The 20,037-nt window shown below is 27.4% G+C and overlaps 2 protein-coding genes across 2 annotated transcripts in view; one reads left to right on the top strand and one right to left on the bottom strand.

The window, feature by feature from the left end:
- Positions 1-9,840, bottom strand: part of LOC111624811 (acylglycerol kinase, mitochondrial-like) — a 50,607-nt gene extending 40,767 nt beyond the window's left edge. The window contains exons 1-3 of the mRNA XM_023367765.1: positions 9,509-9,840; positions 9,380-9,419; positions 2,281-2,360 (exon numbers count right to left, since the gene is read on the bottom strand). Coding sequence (XP_023223533.1) covers positions 2,281-2,360; positions 9,380-9,419; positions 9,509-9,618 — 230 coding nt within the window. The 5' untranslated portion in view covers positions 9,619-9,840. The remainder of the gene's footprint in view (positions 1-2,280; positions 2,361-9,379; positions 9,420-9,508) is intronic.
- A 48-nt stretch (positions 9,841-9,888) lies between these two features.
- LOC111624810 overlaps positions 9,889-20,037 on the top strand; it is a 43,165-nt gene continuing 33,016 nt past the window's right edge. Inside the window, exons 1-2 of the mRNA XM_023367764.1 lie at positions 9,889-10,141; positions 18,825-18,874. Of these exons, the coding sequence (XP_023223532.1) occupies positions 10,025-10,141; positions 18,825-18,874 (167 nt within the window). The 5' untranslated portion in view covers positions 9,889-10,024. The remainder of the gene's footprint in view (positions 10,142-18,824; positions 18,875-20,037) is intronic.

Here is a 20,037-nt window from a genome sequence, read left to right as displayed (position 1 = left end):
GTATACAAAATAATTGCTGTATTGCAATGTCAGAGTCACCATTTTTTGAAAAGATTTCAATAACAAATGCACAATGTTTCCTATTTCATGTCAGGATAGCAACTGAAATGGTATGGCTGATGCTGATAAAGAACTTGCCCTAGCCACTAGTGCCTCAACATAGTGCTAAGACAGTGCTTGGTTGAATTTCAGTTGCAAATTTTTCAAGCATTTTTGAGACACTAAATTAAAAAAACAAAAACAAATTTTAATTTTAACAAAAAAGCCATCTACATTTAAATTTTCTGCATTTGACAACTGATTAAGATGACTCAAAAGCTTATAGAGGGTTAAATGGCTGGGCTGCAATTTGACAAAACTTCAGACTTATAAATTTCCAATGTTGTCCGTCTGTCTGCCCGTCTTTCCTTAATATCAAGAATGGAGTTAGACAGATGAAAGACAAGATCAGATATGGAAACCTTAAGGGCAGGAGTCCCCGATTAACTATATACAAACTTCCAATGCAAACTGGAAGTCACATTATTTCAATTCAAAAATTTTACCTGCATGACTATTATTAAAGAAAAAGTATGACGTACAGAGACAAGCCACTACTATTAATTTGAGATGAAGAGCATATATTTTAAATTAAATACATTAAAGATATGATTAAAAATTGCAGCTTGGCATTGTGATGATGTCACAATAAATAATTGCTCATTTTTGCTGAGGCAGAGTGTTAGCAAAGCCTATTCTATGTGGCTTATAGAACTGTTTTTGTTCTCAACATCTGTTTGATCAATTTCGACAGAACTTTGCCATTCTCCATTAATTGCAATGAGGAATCCAAAAATGTAATAAAAAATGGGAGTCTATGACTTTGTTTTTGAGATATAAGGTCATTTCACAAGTGCATGTGGCAAAGTGATATCAAGTGATGCTTCACAGTCACTAGCACATCTTCTATGGCTTATAGAATCAGAATTGAGTTCATTCTAAATTTAATGGTCCAGTTTTAATAAAACTTTACCATTTTCTATTAAATGAGACAAAGAATCCAAGAAAGTAATGAGGGTCCATTTAAATGTAAATAAATAGAAGTCTATGATTTTGTCTTTGATATACAAAGGATTAAAGTGACAATGTCCATGCTCTGTGATGCAAATGAGCAGCCCTAATAGAATTTAGGCTTAGGAGTCAAAAATAAAAACAGCATTGCATATGCGAAAAAACAAATAAAACACAACAGCAAAGCAATCAATGGTGATTGCTTTGTGTTTGGATCGTCTCTTCTTGTCAGCAAATGCAAGGATTATCTCTCTGTACCTGGCCAGTACAAGGATCATCTCTTTTGTGGCAGCAAGTGCACAGTTCACCTGTCTGCATGTTAGGTACAAGGATCGTCTTCAGTGCCTAACAAGTGCAGGGATTGCTTCTTTCTGGTTCTGCCTCAATTCTATCACAATACGACAAGTCATGTGATGTCATAGTTAAAGTTATGTATTGACTCATAATTACTGTTATAAACAAACATCAGTTGAAAACAGAAATACTCAATCAACTGCACAACTTTTAAAGAATATGAAATCCAGTTGCATAGAACAGAAAATATTCTTAAATATGTAAAAACTAAATCAAACGTAATAAAAATACATCTGATAGAATGTAAAAGATTTATTGATCAGAAATAAATAATTTCCAATTTTGGTACAGAAAAATTAAAACGAAAAAGAATTTTATATTGTTGAACATACACATAATTTATTAGTAAAATTTGAATATTTAAATTTCTTGATAAATTAGATAAATGTTCAATCCAATTTTATAATAATCTCTCAAATCTCTGTATCTTATTAATTTGTTTTTTAATTTTATACTTTTTGTAATCACTATTTAAAATTAAAATTTGATAATAGTTATTTGAAACAGTTACAAATAATACCAGAACATTTTAATAACAAAACTTGTCAAATAAAGGCAAATATAATGTTTTTATAATTTATACTTTTCTCAAAATATTTTTTGAATTTTGTTCATTTTCAACAATAAACTATTCAAAAAAATATAATACTGCAAGGAGTAATATCTTTGTGTTATTTTTATATTTATCTTGAATATTTTGATAAAGTCAAAGTGTAATTGTAAATAAATTTTTTCAAATAAATCTTATTGATATTGAAAAGTATTCATCTTAAAAATAAAATTTATACATAAATTATAGATAAAATTATTATTGTTAAAACCATATTAAATTTGAATTAAAGGAAAATGTATAAATCAAATCTTCAATAAATTTACCCATTTTTAGCTACTGGATTAAGAATAACTGTAATATGTCTTGGTTTTCCATTAACTGGAAGTGGCATATCACCATAATTCTGAAAAAATGAAAAATAATGAAAGAATCATATATTAGAAAGATTGATTAAATCTTAAAATTGTAATTTAAAATAAAATTTTTATAAACTATTTACTAAAAACATAAAATTCTGAAAAACAGACATAACTTCTCTAACAGTGGGAAAAGTTTGTATATCACTAACATTTTTGAACTAGTTAACAAGTCATCTTCAGGTTTTAGTATGCCAGATAATAATCTAATAACAAAATCATGATATATAAACTTTTGCCCACTGCTAATGGTGGTGTATCTGTTATATCTCATATACCATAGGGATTAATTAATTCCGCTATATTGTAGTATAAAGAATGCACTAAGGAAATCACATAAAAAAGTTACCTTAAATTAATATAACTGAAAATTTTGAACAATGAATTTTCAATGTGTTTTTTTTATTGAACAATGTTCTATAAATATAATAAGAAAACTTTTAGCATTATTCAAAATCAAAAACGATCGATGATGAATTCCTCATTGACTAAGATGTTGGCTAAATAATTCTTGAGTTGGTTACTGTGTGATTGTAGTCAGTAATGAAGATGTTGATGAAGTGGTTGAATATTATATCAATTTTTATAGAGAAAGATACATATTTGTCCACTGCTGGATGTAGTTGGTTGCCTGGTTTATGAATTTTGGCAAAAGCAAAGATGCATAATTTAGATGGTGCCTTATGCATATGTAACTTAGATACAATTGAGGTGTTGGTAAATTGGATGATTTTGGGACTTTCTATTTGAACATAATTCTGGGTCACAGACACACCAACATATCTTGGAGCTTAGCAGACATTGTTTTTATCACAAATTCTGATACTACCTTAGAAGGAAATTAAATTTCTATTTTTATGCTTATATTAAATTTATATGATCATTGTAGATTTGACCATCAATTGTGCAATCACTAATTAAACACTGCTTTACATCATACGTTCAACAGAAAGCAGCTGGTCCCTTATGATTCTCAGATCCAGCATGTTGAATTTTTCTTGTGATAGTTGGGAAATTATATCTATATATTGATATATGTGCAATGAAATATTTATGCCACTTTTTCTGGCTACAAGCTGGGATTTTGAGTCAAAAATTTTTTATAAAAAAGTTTAACTTCTCATACACATAAGAGCATCATAATTATTTGATAGCTAAGATTTTTTTCATGCTCATGGTTCCAAATTTTGTTCCATAGTTGCAAAATATCTGCTCAACAAACAGTTAAACAAAATTATTAAAAGATGGAAATAAATATAAAAAAATTTTGAATTTTTATGTAAATAAGCTTTAGGCCATAAATTTTGTTAATGCCAGCAGACAATAACTAGTTTATATGGTAGTAAATTGTAGGTACAGTTATAATTTTTATTAAAAGACAAAAATTTTCAGGTTTAGTTAATTTATTAAAAAAATTAAAGTTCTGTTTTATTAGAGTATACTGTTAGACCTTGTTCAGCAACTCCTCAATTATAAATACTTGTGAGAGAAGTGCAAGATTTAGCTCGTGTTTAAAAAGAAAAAACCCTTTTTCTTGGTGCAGTCTGTGAAGTTTGCAACTGCTTTATGATGTGTGTAAGATAAATTAATAAAGTTTTGTTTAAAACAACTTCTTACAGGATTACTTGAATGTATACTTCACATTCGAGAACCTTAAGAGTCCAGTAATAACACATTAATGGAAAACTAATGTTTTCGACCATACCCTGGACTTTTTGAACATGTTCCATACATTCTATAGGTTTTTTTAAAAAATAATTTGTAAATCTTATTCTTTGCATTCCAAGTTCAAATCTTACTGGTTTTAAAAACATGAGGAAGACCAGGGTACAATCGAAAACGTTAGTTTTCCAATAATATGTTATTACTGGACTCAAGGTTCTCAAATGTAAAGTTTTGTTTTCTGAAAATGTGCTGGTATGTACTGTATATTTTCATCTTATTAAGCACTGTGAAAGGACAAATTATGTTTAACAGATCAAAATTAAAGCTAATGATAAAACTCTAACATATACAAGTTGAAAAGCAACTACTATTTCTCAACACTTTTGGACAATAAAGCCCATTTTCAGGAGAAAAGTCTGAAAGAACTCTTTCAAAAGAATGATTTTTTATTCTTCTCTACTATTATTTTATTTTTTATTTAATTGTACTATTAGATGTTTGAACAATACCATCTTTATAAAAACTTAAAATGTGACAATATATTACAGAATGGGAAGTTAAACAGTTTCTCAATAGGATGCATAGATAGATAGCTTGTCAAAAATGTCATGTCTTAATTTTAGTTTGGCTTGATGTTGTAAGCAAATAGCTTCTAATGACTTTATAGAGAAATTCTGACAGAGTTTTCTCCTGATGATAGGCTTTGTGTGTTAGAAAAGCAGTGGTTATTTTCTAACATATTATATTCCAAGAAAGCAAAATTTTATGTTTTATCAAGAAAGAATTGAAGTTTATTTATTGTATGCTAAAATAAAATTTATTTTTACATTCATAAACTTTTATAATTCAAATACAAAAACATTAACATAAAAATATGAAAGACAGTTATGCTAATTCTGATTATAAAAAAATTCCCTGTAATCTCAAAAATATGTTTAACCAATATAATATATTTGCTAAAATTAGGCTGACAATACATATGATTTTGAATGGAGTGCTTTTACTTTCATGACTGTATTATATATAACAGTGAAAAAGTATGGGAATTAGTTAAAAAATGACCTCCTAGATTTTTATGTTTCTAGACTTGGGACCTTGAAACATTGAGAAATGCAAAAAACTTCAGTGGTTTTTCTGTATCTATGGTTGTAAGAGAATGTGTGGGGGAGTATGAATTTGTTTACCCTCTTTGAAACTTAATAACTCATGTAATTTTGTTGAAAGTTTCTGAAATTCTGCAGGGAGGTGTATGTATTAGGGGATTGATGCTATTGAATTGATGGTTGAAGATCAACGGGTGGGAGAGATAAAGGGGTTGTAAATCCTATCTTGAGTAGAATCACACTTAATGATTTTACTTGTTATTAACATTTACAATTTTTTTATAAAACACATCCCTACCCTCAAAATTAAGCTTTTTGCCATTTTATAATAATTAAAAATATAAAAAAATTTTGAATTTTTATGTAAATAAGCTTTAGGCCATAAATTTTGTTAATGCCAGCAGACAATAACTAGTTTATATGGTAGTAAATTGTAGGTACAGTTATAATTTTTATTAAAAGACAAAAATTTTCAGGTTTAGTTAATTTATTAAAAAAATTAAAGTTCTGTTTTATTAGAGTATACTGTTAGACCTTGTTCAGCAACTCCTCAATTATAAATACTTGTGAGAGAAGTGCAAGATTTAGCTCGTGTTTAAAAAGAAAAAACCCTTTTTCTTGGTGCAGTCTGTGAAGTTTGCAACTGCTTTATGATGTGTGTAAGATAAATTAATAAAGTTTTGTTTAAAACAACTTCTTACAGGATTACTTGAATGTATACTTCACATTCGAGAACCTTAAGAGTCCAGTAATAACACATTAATGGAAAACTAATGTTTTCGACCATACCCTGGACTTTTTGAACATGTTCCATACATTCTATAGGTTTTTTTAAAAAATAATTTGTAAATCTTATTCTTTGCATTCCAAGTTCAAATCTTACTGGTTTTAAAAACATGAGGAAGACCAGGGTACAATCGAAAACGTTAGTTTTCCAATAATATGTTATTACTGGACTCAAGGTTCTCAAATGTAAAGTTTTGTTTTCTGAAAATGTGCTGGTATGTACTGTATATTTTCATCTTATTAAGCACTGTGAAAGGACAAATTATGTTTAACAGATCAAAATTAAAGCTAATGATAAAACTCTAACATATACAAGTTGAAAAGCAACTACTATTTCTCAACACTTTTGGACAATAAAGCCCATTTTCAGGAGAAAAGTCTGAAAGAACTCTTTCAAAAGAATGATTTTTTATTCTTCTCTACTATTATTTTATTTTTTATTTAATTGTACTATTAGATGTTTGAACAATACCATCTTTATAAAAACTTAAAATGTGACAATATATTACAGAATGGGAAGTTAAACAGTTTCTCAATAGGATGCATAGATAGATAGCTTGTCAAAAATGTCATGTCTTAATTTTAGTTTGGCTTGATGTTGTAAGCAAATAGCTTCTAATGACTTTATAGAGAAATTCTGACAGAGTTTTCTCCTGATGATAGGCTTTGTGTGTTAGAAAAGCAGTGGTTATTTTCTAACATATTATATTCCAAGAAAGCAAAATTTTATGTTTTATCAAGAAAGAATTGAAGTTTATTTATTGTATGCTAAAATAAAATTTATTTTTACATTCATAAACTTTTATAATTCAAATACAAAAACATTAACATAAAAATATGAAAGACAGTTATGCTAATTCTGATTATAAAAAAATTCCCTGTAATCTCAAAAATATGTTTAACCAATATAATATATTTGCTAAAATTAGGCTGACAATACATATGATTTTGAATGGAGTGCTTTTACTTTCATGACTGTATTATATATAACAGTGAAAAAGTATGGGAATTAGTTAAAAAATGACCTCCTAGATTTTTATGTTTCTAGACTTGGGACCTTGAAACATTGAGAAATGCAAAAAACTTCAGTGGTTTTTCTGTATCTATGGTTGTAAGAGAATGTGTGGGGGAGTATGAATTTGTTTACCCTCTTTGAAACTTAATAACTCATGTAATTTTGTTGAAAGTTTCTGAAATTCTGCAGGGAGGTGTATGTATTAGGGGATTGATGCTATTGAATTGATGGTTGAAGATCAACGGGTGGGAGAGATAAAGGGGTTGTAAATCCTATCTTGAGTAGAATCACACTTAATGATTTTACTTGTTATTAACATTTACAATTTTTTTATAAAACACATCCCTACCCTCAAAATTAAGCTTTTTGCCATTTTATAATAATTAAAAATATAAAAAGTTTTTAAAAATAAAATATAACAGATGGCACCACCAAAATTTTAAATGTTGCACACAGTGGCGTACCGTAGTGGGGGCGGCAGGGGCGGCCCGCCCCGGGCGGCACTTTTTAGGGGGCGGCAAAATTTTACAATAAATAACAATAATATCTTGTAAAAATTTGAAACATCCTAATCTATACTTGCATCGCACCTACGATAGTGCTATCGTCCGAACAGTCCGAGAATCGGCTCGCCGGGTGAACTAGTAACTTTTTCATCCGAGGAATTCCTGCGAAACCTGTTGACTTTTTTTTGCTTGTACCATTCATTTGCGTTCATATACACCACTAATATCCAATAGAACTATTTTAAAAAGGTCGCTGCACTACCACCGAATTTTTCATTGCTTGTTCTCTGATAAAACCAAATTTTGGTGTTTTAAATTGAAATACCTAAATAAGGGGAGGGGCGAAATTTTCCTCCGCCCCGGGCGGCTGACACCCACGGTACGCCACTGGTTGCACAGAAAGTTAAGCAACTCATTAATGGATTTTTTTGCTTTGTTCTGACCATCCTGTCATTTTAGTAAAATTTTCACTGTTATCCTGTTTTTTAAAAATCAAAAAACTAGCTTTCTAGTTTGTTTAATAAACACAGTTGTACTGGTATATTTATTCTGAACTGTTGATTTGTTAAAAATGTTTATTCTGCATTGATAAGGGTTATAAATTTGGATAGATACAATGAGAAAGAAATGACAAAAATATAGCTTACAGAATAGTTTCATTGAACTTAACGAACATATTATTCAAACATGAAAAGAATATATGAAAGAAATATAAAATTCAACAATTTGGTAAATGGGCACTAATAAAGACAATAATAACCAAAATACTTGGAGACATGGAACAAAGAAAAACAGCAACATATCTGACAGATGAGTCAAAATATTTAATGAAATGCATGAAACAAATCTTGAATTTCAAGATTTTAATAATTTAATAAAATTTAGATTTTTGAAAGAATTAACTNTAAATTTAGCTGAGTTATAGATTCAAAAAATTTTTTATTTTTTTTTCAAAATTTTGAAAATATTAAACTGAAATTGAGGCATTTATAATTATTAAAATGATTAAGCATTTTTTTTTTGTTAATAATTGGAACAATTATTCTTTTGTTGCAATAAAAACTTGTTTCCAGACATTCCAAAATTTTTCTTTTTTAGAAGAAAATTATGGAGTTAATGCAATAATTATTTATTTGCATTTTTGTTGGTTTGTTTAAATTACAACACAGCTGGAACCTGCACATTGTAATAATCATGAACCAAAAGTTGTAATGTTAATCAAATTTTATTTCTTCTTGTCTGGAGAAACACAAACAATTATACTTCTGAAGTTGTAACTGAAGAAACTGTTTATATTGGGCAAAAGTATTCTTAAGAAGTATATTTGTTTGTTTTTCTCCATACAAGAAGAAGGAAAAAATTGTTTAATATTACCACATCTTTTGGTTGGTTCAAAATTATAACAAATTTTTTTATGATCAGAAATTGTTATAATTTAAGAAACAAACTAACTAAAAACAACCAAAACCTTAAAATTGTGATAACATTGTTTATATGGATGACAGGATAATTTCCATATTGTAATTATTTTATTTATTTTTTTATAGATATATACTAACTTCAGCATTCACCCAAATTAATTAGCTTACCAATTTTCTAAATATTTTAATTCATAACATTAAGCATAATATATAATTGATTATTGGTTGTATGAAAATTACTGTATTGTAATGTGTTTACTTAATAAGCTAGGGCCTGTATTTATCAGCTACAGCTTACTGTCCCATTTTGGCATCAAGAAATTAGTCAGCCTAGCTAAAATAGAATTTCATTAAAAATCTGAAAACTTGTTTAGTAAATATTAATAATTCATTATTCTGTATATATTATAATTTTCTGTAGACAAGTACTTTACTAAAAATTATTATAAATATTCTTCAGATAATTCCTCCTTTTCAATTGAATTTTAATGATTGCTGTAATTTTAATACCTTTGCCTCTTCACAATAAGCTCTCATCATTTTTTCGATCCTGTAAAAATGTCAAAGAAAATTGTTTTATTACCATTTCTGTTTTATATGAATTATAAAATGGATTGTTTACCATCATCGTAAAATTACCTATATCGATCACGCAAATAAAACGAGCCATACGTCATTAATCCGCAGGCAAAAATACTTTTCTTCCAATGATTTCTTAACGTTTTTAATATGTTCATTAACTTTGCCATGATTAAAGTTGCACTAATGTAAAAAACTATTTCAATATTCTATACACTCATAAAAAAACTTTACACGAAAAGTTTCGAGTTCAACATAACGAAAATAATAAATTAAACTTTAAAGCTAACGTAACCGACAATATAATGTACATGTTTTACATTAAAATATACATAAATATTCTTAGTATCTAGACGAAACAAACACTTCCCGATCTATTCCTGCGAGTCACGTGTATCTCATAAGGTGAAATTGAACGTTTTTGGGTTAGAGAGTGACGAGAGCTAATTGGTTAATGTAAAACGAACGTCATAAAAACTTTATCCCATGCATGATGCTAAGTATGTAACAGCTGGTTTAAAACTAGCGCTTAGGCTAGTGTTAAAATGTAAAAACATCGAATAACTTCTCCAAAAGATGGCTGGAACGACGACCATGGATAATGGGACTAAAAGTCCGCTCAAGATCATTGTCAACATATTTATATCATTTATAGGAGCGGGAATATTAGGATTACCTTATGCATTCAAAGAAGTGAGTTAACAATGTGATATTTATTGAAATTTACATATATAATTGTTTTTTTTCTTTAAATTAATTATAATTTTTTATTTGTTGATGATTAAAATATATTTAGTATTTATTTTATATAAATATGTTTATAAATAAAACAATTCTCTAACAGATTGTTAATGAAGTAAATTATTTTCATTGATCTTTATAAATTGACAGCTATTTTTATATAGATCTATACACAATCTGTTGTAAAATACAGCATATTTACACTTCATAAAATATCAACACAAAATGTTTATTGTAAATACATTGTTTGAGTCAATAAGAATGCACTTTAGAAATACAGGTATGTAGTAAATAGTGCATTTCTATTGACTCATCTCTCTACTTACATAAGCTTGTATTAACAACTGTTAATTTCAATATAATTTTAATTTTTTGCGCTAATCAAATTATATTTCTTAAATTATTAATAAGATCTTGTGTTCCTTATTAAAATCTTAAAATAGTTATAAAATAATTTGATTTATCCATTTTCATCACATGAAGAGAATACATTTTAAAAATAAATGTAAAAAAATACATTAAAAAAGTATTGATGCCTTGAATTTTTGAATTTCAGTTTTATTAATATTAAATACTGTAAAGAATATTTAATAACAATAAGTAATTTTCACACTTATTGTTTCTGTCCTTAGATAAGTCTTAAGAAGCAGTTTTATTATATCCAGTTTTATATTACCAGTTATGAAACTGGGCAGTTCCACTTTGTCTAACCAAAATTTCCAATATTCCAAGATTTGTTTTATATAAATTTTTTTTATGCATGTTGCTGAAGATATAGGATAGGTATGTGTAATTGAAAATGAAATTTTCTGCTAAACAAAAATAAACACTGCAAAAACTAATAAACCTGCTAATTTTGTCAAAGTGAAACTAAAAACCTGAAGGTATTTTAACTGTACAAAAGATTTTATTTGCATTATTATATTTAAGTTACATTTGTGATAAAAGTTTGTTAATTTATGTTAAGATATAAAAACGATTACAATGATACGCGTTGTTCAATTCACTCAAATTAGTTTATGTTCTATTTTCGTTTCTATTTTAATTCTAAATTAACTTAATATTAAAATGCTGAATTTCAAAAAAGTTATCCTGAATGAATATTTTTATCATCCAGGCTTCTACAAGCAATTCAGTGTTTTATTTATATACGTTATATAAGAATGAAACAAATTAAATACTTCATATAACTGTTAAGTTAGTCTTCAAATCATTATATACCGTATAGTTTTGCAAATAAATCCAAATTAATTTAATTTTGTGTTTTAAAAAGTATTTAATTATTTATATAATTAAATGAAGACTTCGCAAATTTGATATAGAGGGTATATAAATATATTTCAAAAGTGTTTTAAGTAAGTAAAGCCATTGGTTTTTGATACAATTACTTTTCATGTCATGTTCGTACTAAATCACGTTTACTTTCTTTCTTACTTATGTCTGAAAGCATGTGTTCCAACTGCATAATAAAAAAANTGCTCTGTAAAGCGCATGTGCAAATGCCTGTAATCTGGCTGCTTTACACAATTCAAATATTTTTGTCGTGGAAGCTGTCTCATATTCAACAATACAGTGCTTCCATTGGGAATATGCATATACGAATTTATATTCGAGTATACAGTAGCAATCTTATCATTGTTTTTCATGTGTATAGAAATTTGTAACGAAATACATAATGTGGTTATAATAAAATATTAATTTAAATTAATTCAAAGTACATTAAAATATAAAAATAATTGCACAATATGTATTTATATTTTAGAAAATACAAGAGGCACTTCCACAGCTTCCATGGACAGCACGCCACTAAACATCTGGCTTATTAGGTCTATGAAAATAACTGTAAATAGATTTTAGAATAAAATACTGAAGCATGTAGCAGTCCATGCACAGTATTTTTAAAAGGATAGGCTTTAAAAAAAAATATTTTTTATAATGTACTTTATTAATTTTTATAATATAGGTCTATAGATAATAAGGATAATAAAGGATAATAAAGAAGACTAGGAAGGAACTGAACAGGTACAAAATAAATACAAGTTAATTTCATTTTTTAATTATTACTAAATGTGGGTTAAATCCCCAAAATCCCTTGTACACAGCCTTGGCATATAATAAGTTTTGTCTAGAACAGAGTATATAGTTTATGATTATTTTCTAATGAATGACTTTTGCAGCTTGATATACTATATTATCTGATGTTAAATTGTATGCACTTATCATTAATAAGCTTGTCCGTTATATGATATTTTCTGTAATTTTTTGTATTTTTAATTTTATTTAAAATATATGCTCTCCACCTCAAATTAGTAGTATCTTGCCTCTGTACATCATACTTTCCTTTAACAATAGCTGTGCCAATTATCTATTAACTGTATTCAGAGGAAACTTTTGAATTGAAATAATGCGACTTCTAGTGCAAACCAGAAGTTCATACATAGTCAGTTGGGGCCTGCTGCCCCTAAGGGTTCCTTCTCTTGTCTTGAATTTCATCTATCTAATTCTGTTCTTGAGATTAATTAAGAAAAAACAGACCAGACTTACACACGGATGAGAATGGGAATTTATAGGTCTACAAGTTTTTTAAATTGCAGCCCAAAAACTTAAAAAATATAATTAATGCATTTTACATTCATTTGATCTAAGATATTAGTTTCAATATTTAAAATATTGGAACAGAATAATAGTTTTTTATTTTTAATGGTTTTCTTATTCTGTTGTTGGGGATGGCATTTATACTCTCTGCAACTTTGTTAACAATAATGTAATCAAAAAAATAATTTTTAAAAATGAAACTTAAATAGATCTTTACTTTTTTTAGGTACATTTTTTATTAACCATTTTGTCAATATATTTTATCTTTTCTCATTATTTCAAAACAATACTTCTGTGTTTTGTAATATTAGTATTTGAAAAAATTAAATATTGTAGAATATTTTGTTGTATAGTAAATAATTTGTCAACACAATATTTGTTAGATTTTAAATATATTTAAACTTAAATGTATTTGTTTTATGAAAAGAAAAACTAGAATTATGTAATGTTTTATTTTTCTGAACTTTTAAACATATATTTTGCTTAGTTAAAATTTTTTAAGATAACCAGTAAATGAATTTCAATGAGTTTATAAAATTCTGTTTCAACACTATGTTCAGACTTACCTTCAATATAATATATAGGTAACTCTTGATATTCACAATGGTTAGGGTTTTTGGAAATCTTGCAAATATCAAATAGAAAGTTCTGTAGGAAAATTGAGTTAGATATTTGTGAGGTTCATCATTTCCCCAAAATTTTGCTTGTTATTATACATATATTTTTTCATTCATATTCTTGAATTATTATGAACATTATCTTTATAATTTTAATTTTAATCAACTTATTTTTAAGCTAATAATGCAGTCTCTTTAAATAATAATTTGGAAATTTTATTGTATTTTAAACTATATATTATTTTATATCCATTTTTTGTTTTGTCTGGTTGTTCATCAAACAATTGTTAGCTATCAGACAAGATGCCCTTTACACCCTCACCTGAAAGATGTGTGAATGAGATATCAGTATTATTTGTTATCAAGCAATATTGTAAAGGAATTTTGTCTAGTCTTCCAATTTTAGGGACCCACTTTTAAATGTTTAGCAACACCAATTAAAAATAATTAAGAGAAACAAATCAGAATAAAAAAATTATCAATTAATTGTTATAAATCTTTCAACATTTGAAGGAAAAGACAAAGGGGATACCTGCTATTTCCTCCTTTTTCAATAGTGTTAGGTGACAGATGTTACTTTATCTGTATCACATGGACACACATAATTCATAATAGACAAGAGAGGAGAAGGACTAAAGAATAACCAATTTTTTGTAATAAATTTTTCTTTTTCTTTCTAAGTTTGTTTAATTGATTTTGCATTCACCCTCCTGACATGCTCATTCCTGGACCAGAGTGACTCTTACCCTTGCACCTTACATATCTGTCTTCTCTAGAGTATAAATTGGAGGGGTGTGTCTGATAATACACATCTGGTGGCAGGATCCTACCTAGAACTCCCAGAACTCAATTTTCAATGGCCCCCAAGCCCCCACAAATTACTGCATGTCAACTAATGTGGCTGAGTTGAAGCATATTTCTGATTTGGATATATTTAATACAATAAGCAAATAAGCTATATATCTATATTTGGTTTATGGCATCTGACGTCACCTTCCAATCTCCAGGAACACTCCATCTCTCTCTATCCATACATCATTCCCCTTTAATCCCTTTTTCATTACATGCTAACTTTACTCTGTCATACCAAGTTTGTTTGGGTCTTCCTCTCTTTTTCCTTTTTTGTGGATTGTATTCCACTGACGTTTTCAGGAGTCTCTCGTCACTCATTCTTTTCACATGTCCAAACCAAATAAGTTGTTTCCTCTTTATTTCTTCCAAAACTGTCTCCTTCAATCTGTCTCCAAAAATCCCATTAGGTCTTTGATTCTCTCATTAGTTATTCTTTCTCTTTTTGAGATTCTGCACGATCTTCTCAATGCATCTATTTCAACTGTATTACTTTTTTCTTCTCTTCCCCAGTCATTCTCCATGCCTCTGCCCCATATAACAGAATGCTTTTAACAATAGCATTATATAAATATATATATATATTTTTTTTCTTGATCTAGTTATTTCTTCATTCCTCCACCATATTTCATTTAATCTTTTAACTGCTCTCTTACCTTGTGCTAATCTTATATTAATTTCTAATGTATCTCTTCCATCTTGGTGAATTTGTATTCCAAGATAATTGTAATGTTCACATTCCTGAGTCTTTTTTCCTTCCAGTTACATGTCTTTTAGCCCCTCCTATGCATAAATATTTTGTTTTACTCATGTTTATATATAAACCTCCTTTAAAATATTCCTCTTTTATTTTTCTTGTCATGTGTTATAGATCATCCTTATCCTCTGCCATTATCACCTGATCATCTGCAAATTGCAATGTAAACATTGGTTTACCATTAATATCTATTTCCATATTACAACATTTCCTTTTCCATATTTTCAACACTCCTTCTACATAGATTTTAAATAAAGTTGGTGAGATACAACATCCCTGTTTTAGTCCTTTTGATACCATAAATCCTTCTGATATTTTTTTCTAATTTTTATTTTTGTTATGGATTCACTATATAATTCTTTAACTGCTTTAATAAGCATGTTATTAATATTGTTCTCTTTTAATGTCTCCCATAATTTTGATTTTGGGACATTATCATATGCTTTCATTAAGTCTATAAACAACAAACGAGTTTCCTGTCCTGTTGCTAATCTTTTCTCCATAATCTGTTTTATACAGAAAATATTGTCCACACATGATCTTCCTGTTCCAAATCCACTCTGCTCTTCTTTTTTCTTTGTTTGATAGTCTTCTTCAATTAGATCTGTTCATCTAATCTTTTTGAATTTAAAAATTCAAATAGATTAGATGAACAAATTTCGATAAGCAAATAATAACAACTAAAATTTATTTTATTTATACATTTAATTATACAGTATAAAATTGTTTGCCAAAATTATCCTTAAATGTAAGACTAAGTTATAACAGTTTGGAAAAAGAGTTAATGTTGCTTGATTTATATATATTTTTTTGTTTTTCAAGGCTTTAGCATACAGGAGTCAGGCTGTTTCTAAAGCTTAAACTTGAGACTGCATTCAGAAATGGCATTTGATTCTTGCAACTCCTTGCACAAGTTATCAAAGTACTGTATATTTTTGAAAGAGCAGAAGCTACCATTGGCAGTTTCCTGGCATTGACATTTTTTTTTTTTTTTAGCATCTTCCTTTTTGCTGTCATGCAAATTTTCTGTAACCATTATTCCGTCTTTAAATCTGTTTATTATAAGAATAAATGTTTTTGACATCTTTAACAGCAATCATCAAAGACAGTTGAAAATGTTTATTATTATAATAAATTGTTTCCTTTTAACTGTATTACAGGTATTAGTCTGTGTTTTTATTGTAACGGTCATGTTATTTATTTATGGGTTCTGCAACTGTCTGATGTAGTATGTTTTATCTTCTCTCTGCACATTCTTAAGCCCCTCACTATCTGTTTGCTCTCCCATCTTTTATATTATTATATGGGGTTGTTGGTTGTTGTTATTGTATGGGAGTATGATGTAATAACAAAACAAGATACTGACAATGATCAACTTTGTTATGCTCTTCTAATGCAGTTTTTACTGTACTTTTCTTTATTTCCAATTTTTACAGTTTTTGATATAACTATGTTTTTTACAAATACTGTACTGCAATTGAAATATTGTAAAGGCAATTAGCAGGTAAGCAAATGTGCAAATACCAAACAGTATCAAAGTTACCCATACAGAGAAACAACAAAATATTTTCAAAGAGCATAACAAAGTTGATCATTATCAGTATCTTGTTTCGTTAGGCTAATTCAAAGTTTTGTTTGTTTTCCTCTGAAGATATGTCTGATTCAAAATGTTAAAATTATAACCTTAAACTTTGCTTCAATAAAACAAAAATATACAAGTAAATAAAATAAATGTAGTTTTTATTTTTTCACTCAAAGCATTTTTGAATTCTTAAGTTTTAATTTTTTTTTTATTTTTATTTCTTCAATAACTTTAAAAGTTTTGATCAAAATGAAATGTCAGAAATATGTTTCTTTAATTTTATAATTTTTTTCTAACTTTGGAGAAAATTAATATATTATAAAAACAAATAAATAAACAACAATTTTTATTTTCTTCAAACTCATTACTTCAAAATATATTTTTGACAATAAGAATTTTGAAGAACTTTTAAAATCTCAACTTACGGATTTTGAATAAATTATTATCTGATTTTTAAACTGTAATCAATAGTATATTAAATTTGATTTGATTAATAGTATATTAAATATTTTTAATGAGAAAAAATTTAATATGAGTTATATAACTTAATGAGTGTTTGTTTAATAATTAATTTTATAATTAGCATTTATGTAGCCTTATAATGAAGGATGTAGATTAAAAATGTTTAAAAAATTAAGTTGTTATTTCTTCCATATGATTCTTTTCTAAAATTTTCATTCTAATATAAAGGAAAAAGCATTCATTATATAAATTTTAAAAACTTCAGAATACAAATTTGTAAGGAAAAAGTATTTTGTAATTTGTCATATTCTGAAGATGACCTAAATTGTTTCAAAAATATTCTGACTTTGAAGAAAATCCAATATAATTTTATGAAACTTAAAATAGAAACAATTTTTTTATCTTTATGAGTTTTGATATGTTTATGATAACCTTTTATCTTTTATGAAATGTCATGTCATAAACATCTTTTAATGTTGAAAATAGTCTGATAAATAGATTCATGATTACAATTGGTTAACTTTACGAGCATAATTTAATAAAATTTAGATTTTTGAAAGAATTAACTATCTTATTTGAGTTTGTGCCTTAATGTTATATATTAAGATGTTTATTATTGTTCTTTATAATCTTTTTATTATTAAATATTAAAATCAGATTAGCTTATTTATAATTTTAAACTATCTGCCATGTTGTTGTTATTTATCATGTGGCTTTCAAATTGTCTGTCACTTGCATTTTTGATATATTTACTGTGGTTTTGAACATTCAGTATTTGGAAAATTGTAAATGTTGTTAAATATTGACTTTTTCAATTAAAATCTATATTTCACTGTCAACATTTTCTAATAGAACTTTCAGATCATTTACAATATTACAGGGTGAAACTGACATGATATAAAGGATTTTTGTTTGTTACTATCCTTTTTCTTACTTTCCAAATGTTTTTATCATAGTGATAAAATTATTTTCTAGCACTGATATAACATTACATATCTCAAATATACTTTATTTTTACTCATATTTAATCTCTGTTTAAACAGTATATTATATTTACTAGAAAATTACTTATTCTGCATAGTACAATATCTTTTTATACAAACCAAAGCCAATGAATGATAAGACCATTATATCAATATTAAAATTTATCTGTTTATTAAAATTTAAATTGACACGCAAGTTTTGAATAATTTGATATAAAGTAATAAAAGCCATGTAATAAGTCTTTTTATGAATTCAGTAATAAAATAATCAGTTTTTCATTAATTGTTTCTTTTAAATAAAAAATAATACAGTACTAGATTATATTCTGGGTTATTCTATGATCTATGTACAGTACAGTACATAAAAAAAAAAACAACCTAGAGAAAATTTAACAGTCATTTTGATTGTTATAAATATTAGATCTAAATTAAAACAAGCAGATAATTTTAATGATTAGTCATATAGTTTTGTTTTATTGGTCCAATTTCAATTATTTAAATGTTTGCAAACTGTTATTTAATTATAATCAGTCAAATTATGTTTTGAATCTCTAATTTTAATTCATTCAAACTTGAATTTAATTCAATGATTACAATTTTTCAATTGAAAAATTTTTATCCATATTCAAAACAACTGAAATTGGACCAAGAACTTCAAAAATGTCCTGCTCTTAGATAAAGCTATAATGTATGTTATATTTGGTTTATTTTGAATTTATCTAAATCAGGTAAATTAAATTTTGAAGACAACTTGAAAAAATTAAGCTTCTTAATTTTTTTTTTCTTTCAGAGTGGTTTACTTGAAGGCATATTCATAATGATACTAGTATCAGTTTTCAGGTAAGTTTTTATTTTAAACATGTTTAGATACATAATTAAAAACCTAGTTTTCTTACCAGTAAAAAGAAAAGGTTGCATTATAAGTAAAAAACATTAGAATAACAGAGCTCACTCTCCAGACAGTTCAGCATCTGATATTGTGAAATTTTTATCCATGAAATATCCTGTCCACAGTAGATGCTTTTCAACTTCTGTCTACCATGCACATGCAGATTTGAGTACCATTCCATGCTGATTCTTTTCTTCCAGAAATTCTAAATTAAAATTAACCAGTAGGAACCTGTTGGAATTTGATTTTATTCAATTAAAAATACATTCAATGAAATCATTTAAAATTTGGTGTTGTACACAAAAAACATCTGTCTGTACAGTGAGTGTTTTCTAGATCCATCTGTTGATGATTTACATCTGCCTGTTCTTTGGTACCATGAAGCTCCTCCCTCTCCCTCCTCGCCAGCACGTAGAGGCCTTGGAGCGATTTGTTTATCGAACAGATCACTTTGTTTAACCGCAAGGTGGTGTGCTTTGGAGAGAAAGCCAACAGGCTAGAGTCTCCATATGAACCTGAGTGAACAGAAAGAAAGAAAGAGGCTCCTCCCACTAGTCCTCTCTCCTGATTGCTTTTTTAATTTTCCATCCAGGTCTCACGGTGGCAATTTAGCATTTTTAAGGTCAACCAACTTTTACTGGTAGGGCTTCAGATTAGTGGTAATTGTAATTGTGGCCCAGACAGTTTTTCAATTTGGACAGTTCTTCAGGGGAAAAAAATACATTGTTTTTCCCTGAAGAAGATTGTTGAACAAAATTGAAAACATTAGAATAAAGATATATACCACATTAAATGGGTTTTGAGTGGATATTTTGCACAATTTGAAGATACTGAATGAAAGAAAACAAAAAAGTGGATAAAAGTACTGAAGATGGTGGTTGGTTATGGGTTTGTGCATGATCAACAGATTAGCCATGCAGACTTTTCTCGGTTTTAAAATTAAATTTAAAAAATTCAGTAACTTGTTGCTGGATTTTTTAAAATTTAAAATTTAATTTTGAAAGCTTTTTTCAACCACTCAAACTATGACCTATGTTGGACATTGCAAGTAATACTTTGGGAAACACTAAAGTAAATTTTTATTAATTCAGATTTTATGATTCTAAACTGTATA

This window comes from Centruroides sculpturatus, unplaced genomic scaffold (assembly GCF_000671375.1).
Source record: "Centruroides sculpturatus isolate CEXI.00-Female unplaced genomic scaffold, Cexi_2.0 scaffold349, whole genome shotgun sequence".
Classification (NCBI taxonomy): domain Eukaryota; kingdom Metazoa; phylum Arthropoda; class Arachnida; order Scorpiones; family Buthidae; genus Centruroides; species Centruroides sculpturatus.
This window is presented reverse-complemented; position numbering and strand designations above follow the sequence as displayed.